This window comes from Bactrocera latifrons, unplaced genomic scaffold (assembly GCF_001853355.1).
Source record: "Bactrocera latifrons isolate USDA-ARS-PBARC rearing strain unplaced genomic scaffold, ASM185335v1 scaffold_20, whole genome shotgun sequence".
Classification (NCBI taxonomy): Eukaryota; Metazoa; Arthropoda; class Insecta; order Diptera; family Tephritidae; genus Bactrocera; species Bactrocera latifrons.
In genome coordinates this window covers 1,396,674-1,406,470 of record NW_017535519.1, presented here as the reverse complement: position 1 = coordinate 1,406,470, position 9,797 = coordinate 1,396,674, and the positions used below count along the sequence as shown (strand labels likewise).

At 40.1% G+C, this 9,797-nt stretch overlaps 2 protein-coding genes across 3 annotated transcripts in view; one reads left to right on the top strand and one right to left on the bottom strand.

The window, feature by feature from the left end:
- LOC108968008 (glucose dehydrogenase [FAD, quinone]) overlaps positions 1-6,781 on the top strand; it is a 40,409-nt gene extending 33,628 nt beyond the window's left edge. Inside the window, exons 2-3 of the mRNA XM_018931722.1 lie at positions 4,713-4,963; positions 5,030-6,781. Of these exons, the coding sequence (XP_018787267.1) occupies positions 4,713-4,963; positions 5,030-6,402 (1,624 nt within the window). The 3' untranslated portion in view covers positions 6,403-6,781. The remainder of the gene's footprint in view (positions 1-4,712; positions 4,964-5,029) is intronic.
- The window catches only part of LOC108968019 (flotillin-2), a 402,447-nt gene that overhangs the window by 189,316 nt on the left and 203,334 nt on the right, over positions 1-9,797 (bottom strand). The window lies entirely within an intron of this gene.

The window sequence follows — 9,797 nt, the reverse complement described above, 5'->3', positions numbered from 1 at the left end:
CAAGGAATAGCATATTTGGTAGCATAACACGAATAATAAGGAGAGGGGCTAAAGGTTGCAGCTGAAAACATAGACTTAGAAAACATTAACAAATATAAACACACATGCTGGTCACTTGTAAAACAATTGTTTCAAAACAATAAAACATCATATTATTACACAAAAATCACTTCGTTTTATAACATATAGCCCTTTTCCCAATATTCATTTAGATTTACGGCAACTAAACGTGGTTTTATATTGGAATTTTATTTTTTATGTGAGATAAGAGAAATGTTTCTATTATCTTCCTCTCTCGCTACTCGCAAAAATGTATTTACCGTTAGTTTTACTGTTTTTCTAAGAAATAGTTTTGATACATACAGTTGCGAATTTCAACTTTTTTTTGTTTATTTTCGACCTTTGTGCACAGTTGCCCACTGCAAAGCAATTCCTTGCACCAAATTACAGTTTTATCTTAATTTCTATTGTGTTAAGATATATAAAGACCGATAACGACCATCTTTAATACATAATTTGATAAAGGAACACGTGTACACTTGTTTACTCAAGTTATAGTTTGCACAGAAAGACCGACAGAAAGTCATCCGGATTTCACTCGATCATTTATAAATATAATTTTATATTTGTCTCGTTTATTTGCTGCTAGTCATATTTTCTATGAGCCTTGTTACCACGATTTGGCAAAAAAAAATTAGATCCTACTCATTGTGAACTTACGAAATTTCGTAGTATCTGACGAAAATATCACATGCTGAAGTTGCAGATTAAAGTCAACGAAATAAAAGTTCGACTTGAGGCAATCCGTATATATCCTTGTTTAATATTCAGTTTTAGTTAAAAACTGTCTTATTTGAAATTGACAATAACTAAATTTGTTGCTATAAATAATGATAGTAGAGTTCAAGGAAAAATATTTCACAAAAATGAAGGTGACATCAATTGAATTGTAAAGGATTCCAATGAGTGATGTCATATCAGTCTTCGGTATTGTTAATTATTGTCCAACAGTTGGATCGTAAGTACGCATGGATCTCCAAACGAGAGAGATAACTTCTTCATTAGCTCCTTTTACAATGGGCATTTTAGGTCTCGATGGCGGTGATCATTTCTAATATAAAAAGGAGTGCTCACTATAGTGCAAACCGAATATGTGATTAATAAGTATCAGATGAGCAGCCACTACAGAACTAGACAATATACCTCTGATTCTCACAAAATGTTCGTAATCAAGTATAAGTATTAACTATAATACTTTAGTGGGGCAAAATTAACATAAGAACATGGCATGATAGAGACATATTTCGGACAATAATTTACAAAAAGTTCAGCTGACAAAAAAAAAAAAAATTTATATTAAAAATAAAAAGACGAAAAGATTTTATCAAATATAACTGCTAAAAGTCGCTATTAACTGCACGCAAGCAAGTGGCGAAAAATTTTAAACATTTCAAAAAACTATGCCTTAATGCGTTCAAAACTAAAAATAACAACAAGTACCTGAAACGCTATGTATACTGACCGTTAGCTTTCATTTAAGTTCATTTTATTATACTTAATCTCTTCCTATTTTGTGGCACGCACAATGCTATCGAAGTTGGCGGTCTAACACGAACCTTTTTTTTTTTTACCATTATTTCTTCACATTTCCCAAATCTTTTACAAGTTTCATTGAATAATTTTCGTTAACAACTTGAGATGATCACAATACAATTTCATAGGTGCTTAGGCAGACAGCACTTAAGCGATTTAAATAGAGGTTTCGGCGCCTTCGGTGGTATTTCGAATGACAGTTAACCCGTCTAACTACTTTAGACAAACACTAATACATTTAATGAGCATTAATTAAGTGCTCATTACAGTTAGTTACCAAGGTCATGAGAAAATTGAATCATTACGTATTCATTGACTGCAATTTGAAAACGATTTTTGGACAATTTGTTGGGCGTTTGTATTTTGATTCGATAATACGAGGTGTGTTCAAAAAGTATCGTGAATTTTGAATTTTCGCGGGTTACGTATATTCGAGTTTCGAATTTTTTATGGCGTTATATTGGTACTCATGTCTCTCACTTATGCCGACAAGCTCGGCCATTTTGAATGTTCATTTAATTGTTGACAGCTGCTTTGCTTGCACGTGTTTTGGGTCGTCTTCGATTTTTACCTCTTACAAAAAATGGATCAAAGAGCCTGTATCAAATTTTGTGTGAAAAACGAAATGAAGTGCGCGGATGCATTCGGAATGTTGACTGTGGCATACGGAGAAGCTACCTTGGATCGTAGGAACGTTTATCGGTGGTACAAAATGTTCTCAGAAGGAGGAGAAGATGTGACAAATATTGGCTTTTGCACCACGATAACGCCGCTGCTCACACATCGTTGCTCGTGCGCGACTTTTTGACCAAAAACAACACACTAATGATGCCGCAGCCATCGTATTCAGCAGATCTGACCCCCTGTGACTTTTTCTCGTTCCCTAAACTGAAGAGGCCCATGAAAGGACGACGCTACGCTTATCTTGACGAGATAAAGACGGCATTGAAGGAGGAGCTAAAGAAGATAAAAAAAAATAATTATTTTTTGAAGTGCTGCGAAGGCTTTGGAAAACCCGTTGGCACAAGTGTATATCCGTAATATCTCATGGGGATTACTTTGAAGGGGACAAAATAGATATTCATGAATAAATAAATAATTTTTGAAAAAAACACAAAATTCGCGATACTTTTTGAACACACCTCGTATTTGCGGAGATATTTAGAGTTGTCATTTATTTTTAATTAATTTTATATAATTATAGAATTAAAAAATTTATAAAATTAACAAAATATATGTACATCGACAAAAAACAGTGACAACTAAAAATTTGTGAAAATTTAAAAAGAAAAAAATAAATTTAAAAAATACTCCCACAAAATATTTAATTAAGCTTGATGACAAAGATATTATTTTGCAGACTTGCCACCTGTTTTTCAATATGAATTGTTTATAAGTGAATATTAGACACAGTACAGGTACAGCTGTCTACTGTGTAGGCAATTAAGGTTTTTTCAAAGTTTTCAATCCTTTGAGTTTGTGTATGAGCAGGAAAAGAGTCCGGGCATATTATAATTCCTAAAGTATGCAGTAGCAGTGAAAGAAATTCTAGTAGCCAGAAAAAAAAGCGAAGTTATTTGAAGATCTATTTAGAAACATGGGGCCAAGGGCATTCAATGTGCATCTGCAGACTGCAAATTAGTAGGCGTTCTGGTGTTTCAAGATCCCTGTTTCAGAACTGGCTATTTACGCAAGCAGCTAGGCCCATGTCGTATAAGTGCTTCTTCAGCTTGTAGTGGCCAATGAAGAATTTGATAAGTAGTCTGCATTTATCTCTAGGGAGGTTGATTCCATATTTAAATCTGTTGAGATTGTAACCTCCCATTAGCCTTGCAGTTATTGATAATACCTCACGCTGCTTACTTTTTCTTTTGCGAAGCAGCTTCTTTATGATATAGATATCCACAGTGATCACCGTGGTGCGGAGCGGGAGAGCTCATCAGCCAGTTCATTCCTGGCTGTACCTTTCTGACTGGAGACCCAGATGAGGTACGTTCCGCTAGGTTATTCAACCGGTCTTTACACTCCTGCATCAGTAGCGATTTGATATCACAGACAGAGATTGCTTTAAGTGCCGCTTGACTGTAGCTAAGTATGGTATTACGTTCGTTGGGATAGTTGTGTTGGAGCTTTACTCTATGCACCGACTTATGACAAAAAAAACTTCTACCTGAAAAATGCTCGGAAAACTTCCCATTGGCATGGAGAGTTTGGTGCGTGCTCATGCACCAATTCCCTCCTACGTTTTTAAGCCGTCTGTGTATCTTGATTGTACTATCTTTAAGCAGTAGCTATAGAGTGGATCATTTCAGTCTGTATTGCTGCTAAAGGTAACCTTGAACTTCTCGGTGAAGTTTACCCTTTTGGTAATGCTGTCCCTTGGGAGAACAGTTAATAATATTGCACCACTTAACTCTTTTATCCGCTGGTACGAAATTACCTTACTTCTGCCACATCCTTCTGCTGTCATTTGTAGCAGTGTCTGTTTGGCTAACTGACCGATTACTAGGTGAAGCGGTGTGAGCTCAAGCATGACTTCAAGTGCTGCGGTCGGACAAATGGGCAGTGTACCCGACGTACAGATGCAGTTACGATATTTAGAGTCCTACCGAAGTCTGCGAGGCTTTTGAGTCCGAAGCCACCGCCACGATCATGTTGTAGAACCCCCTAACGATACTTTGCTTGGATTTAGCAGCCAGTCGATTGTACACCACGGTCCGTCTCATACACTCATTTTTTGCATCGTTCCTCGTCTTTAGCCTTTTTTGTTGTATTTGAAAGATCAAAATGCTTCTTTTCCGACTTTAGCGCTTATATAACGGCGCTTAATTTTTCCTGCGGCAAAGCCAATATGAGCCTTGCCTGATCCATTCTCGTTGTATCTCACGCTTAAAAATCCGAGTTATAAGTATTTATTTTAAAACGCAATACTAAATGAAAGACAAGAGTATTCAGACAAGCTTTATTAAAAAAATTATATTTTACAGAGCTGCCACCTGCACGTCTCGCAGCAAAAACATTTAAAATTCAATAGTTTCAGTATGGCATTACACACTCTGTATGTTCTTAACTCAAAATGCCTTTACAATCAGTAATACCCACTCTATTTCTTTTTCCAGCACCCAACCACAGAATACAGCCTGTCAGGCGATGAAGGATCGCCGCTGCTGTTGGACACGTGGCAAAGTCATTGGCGGCAGTTCCGTACTCAATACTATGCTATATATACGTGGAAACCGGCGCGATTTCGATCAGTGGGCATCGTTTGGCAATCCCGGTTGGGGCTACGAAGATATACTGCCGTACTTCCGCAAATCGGAAGATCAACGTAATCCTTACTTGGCGCGCAATAAACGTTACCACGGCACAGGCATGTCAAAACAATAAAATCTATAATATCAGCGCTCATAATAAACTTTTTTTTTCCAATTTCAAGGTGGTCTTTGGACCGTGCAAGACTCACCTTACAACACGCCATTGGGACCTGCCTTTCTACAGGCCGGCGAGGAAATGGGCTATGATATTGTGGACGTGAATGGTGAGCAGCAAACTGGTTTCGCTTTCTATCAGTTCAACATGCGACGCGGTTCGCGCGCCTCCACTTCTAAGAGTTTTCTACGCCCCGCGCGTTTGCGCAAGAACCTCGACGTGGCGATGTTTGCCCACGTTACGAAGGTGCTGACGCACCCAGAAACCAAACGTGCCATCGGCGTGCAGTTCATACGCGATGGAAGCCTACAGACAGTCTATGCCACGCGCGAGGTCATACTCTCGGCTGGCGCGATAAGCTCACCACATTTGATGATGCTGTCGGGTATCGGACCAGCGGATGAACTGCAACGCGTGGGCATACCACTAGTGCAGCATCTACCCGGTGTCGGTCAGAATTTGCAGGATCACATAGCTGTCGGCGGCATTGCATTCCTTATCGACTACCCCATTTCCATTGTGATGAAGCGTATGGTTAACATTAATACCGCCTTGCGTTACGCCATCACCGAGGATGGACCACTCACATCTAGCGTTGGTTTGGAGGCAGTAGCTTTCATTAATACCAAATATGCCAATGCTAGCGACGACTGGCCTGACATGAGCTTTATGATGACCTCAGCATCGGTCATGTCGGATGGCGGTTCGCAAGTAAAAACTGCGCATGGTTTATCAGACGAGTTCTACCAAGAGGTATACAGCGAAGTGAACGACCGGGATGTTTTTGGCATCTTTCCCATGATGTTGCGCCCCAAAAGTCGTGGCTTTATTAAACTCGCATCCAAAAATCCGCTTCGCTACCCTTTACTCTATCACAACTACCTCACACATCCGGACGATGTGAATGTGCTGCGCGAAGGTGTCAAAACAGCGATAGCCATGGGCGAAACCCAAGCTCTGAAACGTTTTGGCGCACGCTTCTGGAGCAAACCCTTGCCGAACTGCAAGCATTTGCCACAGTTCACCGACGAATATTGGGACTGCGCCATACGCCAATACACCATGACAATCTACCACATGTCAGGCACAGCTAAAATGGGTCCACCCAGCGATCCGTGGGCGGTGGTCGATCCGCAATTGCGCGTGTACGGTGTGCCGGGACTGCGTGTAATTGATGCCAGCATTATGCCCACCATCACTAACGGTAACATACATGCGCCGGTGGTTATGATCGCCGAAAAGGGCGCAGATATGATTAAGGAGCTGTGGCTTAGCAGCACGCAGTGGCGTACGAAGCGTGCGCGTTCAGATTTGGATCACATTTGCAATGTAACGGAGGTCGCGGGGAATACGTTAAAGGACGGATTAACGGGCTCCTAGCGGTTTAGCAAAGAGAGAAAATAGCATTTGACATTAACAACTTTTAAGTCATACATATCAAGTCTCTCAAAATACCGCTCACCGTTATAAGTTGCACTTCAAGCAATTAGTTAATAAGTGTTACTTTTTAATTAATTTTAATTAATTTAATTTATATTTATAAAGTATATCTGTATTTTTAAATTAATTTTAGTAGACATTCCTTTCAGCTTCATCGCAGTGCTGCCAAGTCTTAAATTATAATTTATATGTATTAACTGTTATGTATAGATTACGCCAGAGGACTACACAAAGATTATCTCATAAGCCATGTTTCGCATTGTACATATCGAGTCACCGTTCCGTTAGTTTTAGGTAACTATTAAATTTTGATTTAATAATTGACGATTTGTTATTTAATAAATAAATAAATTAAAATTTGTCAAACGTTGTTTAGTTCTGGAATAATATGTATGTCGTATAGGTAAGAAGTAAGCATTCTTCCCAAGCAGGAAGATCCCGTGGTCTGGCGGACCAGCCTTAACATTGCTTATGAGTTTACTTCGACTGTATTGTATGAAAGACTTAAGTCCATTGTAAATAAACTGATTCGACTTGAATCCATATACAAAATTCACAATGCGTCAAATGCTGGAGAGTACTTCCACAAATAGAGCGATACGATTTCAAAGCCGCTTTCGACAACGCTAGCAGGAACTGCCTATTCGATGCCATATCTCAATTTGGTATCCCCGCGAAACTCATTTTGCTGAATGACGTTGGCATAAGAAGAAAAAGAAGAAAAATTACACTAATAATTTAAGCCTGAAGGTCAAGCGTAGAATAACTCTTGCCAAAAAGAGTTACTTTGGCATCGATTGGCAATTGAAAAGTAGGTCTTTCATAGCAAACGAAATAAAGAACTACGAATTGGGGGCATGCACCTCGACGGGACAAGGATCGAGACGAGTAGGTCCTTGTGGCATTTACTACAACGACGATATAAAGGAGAGCAAGTTTGGTGTGGGATTCGTGGTGGAGGAGCGACTCCATCGCGGGGTACTATCATTCACTCTGGTGAATGAACATCTAGACACAATCCGTATCAAAGCGAGGTTCTTCAACATATCGCTGATTTGCACCCACGCCCCGACGGAAGAGAAGGACGATGTGATCGAAAAGCCACCAACCAGATCGATCATGTTGTGATAGACGGAAGACACGTCTCCAGTGTTCTAGACGTGCGTACGCTCCGAAGACCTAACATCGACTCGGACCACTATCTTGTTGCAGCCAAGATTCGCACCCGCCTCTGTGCAGCAAAAAGCGCAAGTCAACAAACACAAGGAAGGTTCGACGTCGAGACTCTGGCTCTTTACATCGCAACGTTACAATCGACCGCAACACGTGAGGGATGGGATAGATATCGAGAGTTGAGGAGGTAAGCGAGACGCATTTGCAGACAGAAAGAGAAAGAAGCCAAAATGCGTGAATTCTACGAAAAAATGCGGCTTCTTACAGAAGGTTTCAAGAAAGGAGCATATTCTTGTAGAACCCCCAAAGGTGATCTAAAGACCGATGCCCAGATCATACTTAAATTATGGAGGGAACACTTCTCCAGAGTGCTGAATAATAGTGAACGTACAACGCCAGGACAAGGCGAACCCGATTCCCCAATTGAAGACGATGGAGAATTCCATTGCCCGACCATGAAGAAGTTAGCATAGCCATCGTTCGTCGGAAAAACAACGAAGCGGCGGGGGCCGATGGATTGCTGGCCGAGCTATTCAAACACGGCGGCAAAGAACTGGTCGGACGAAAGCATGCCCAACGATTGGAATATAAGTGTGCTATGCCCAATCCACAAAAAGGGAAACCCCACAATCTGCGCCAACCACCGTGGGATAAGCCTCCTCAACATCGCATATATTGGTTTCTATCGATCGTATTGTGTGAAAGATTAAAACCCACCGTCAACAAACTCATTGGACCTTATCAGTGTGGCTTCAGACCTGGAAAATCAACAACCGACCAGAAACCCCAAACCTTGGAAAAGACCCGTGAAAGAAGAATAACCACACATCACCTCTGCGTCGATTTCAAAGCTGTTTTCGCCAGCACGAAAATAAGCTGCCTATATGCCGCGATGTCTGAATTTGCTGTGCCCCCAAAACTAATGCGGCTGTGTAAACTGACGTTGAGCAACACCAAAAGCTCCATCAGGATCGGGAAGGACCTCTACGAGCTGTTCGATACCAAAGGAGGTTCAGACAAGGCGATTCCCTATCGTGAGAATTCTTCAATCTGCTGCTGGAGAAAATTATTCGAGTTGCAGAACTGAATCGAGTAGGTACAATCTTTTATAAGAGTGTACAGCTGCTGGCGTATGCCGATGAAATTGATATCATCGGCCTCAAAACCCGCGCCGTTAGTTCTGCTTTTCCCAGAATGGATAAGGCAGCAAAGAAAATGGGTCTGGTGATGAAGGAGATCAGGACGAAATATCTCCTGTCATCAAACAAACAGTCGTCGAACTCGCGGCTTGGCTCTCACGTCACTGTTGACAGTTATAACTTTGAAGTTGTAGATAATTTCGTCTATCTTGGAACCAACAAAATAAATAATGTAGTGTCGATTTGGTTTGAAACATTTACTTTGCTGGTGAGTGATCAAAGTAAACGAATTTAGTTAGCAACCGATTGAACTCAATTAAATACTTCATAGATTTACATATGTATATATTATTAGAAAATAAATTTCACCATTCTTCGCATTACACATTTTTTTGTTTTAACTTTTCACTTTTAGTTCTTATGGAAACACTCTGTCTTTGTTTTCCTAATTTTTTAGACATTTGTAACACTCTGTAAATGCTTCTAGTGTGTGCAGCAACCACTACCAACACGATGTAATATATTTGTGGGGAATTGCTATTTCAACTCGCTTTGGTGAAAGATAAACAAGATGATGGTAAATATGTTTGCTGGAGCATGTCTTCGCTAACTATATTGGCACAAATCAGATTTGCTATTAGACTAAAAATATGAGCCGATACGAACAAATTTTGAATTTATTGTAATTGTAAATATCTGCTTACAGTTGTTTGATAATTGTAACGAATTACTCGAGTACCTCCACAAGTATTCAATGAGTTTTGCTTGAAGCTTACCTGTAAAGGAAATAAATAAAAATTAAATCAGTATCGATTGCAATTGTTTAAATGAGTTAAGCGTCCACCCCCTCTACACGGTAAAACTGGTGCATCCTAATGCAACAGCGCAATTCACCACAGGCGATTACTACAACATAACTCATCACACCTCTACCACTAAACAAAAAGGATGGACAGCAGGATAGGAGATTATTCGACATACACTGCGCTCGTCAGCATTGGACACAATTCGATCAACTCCATC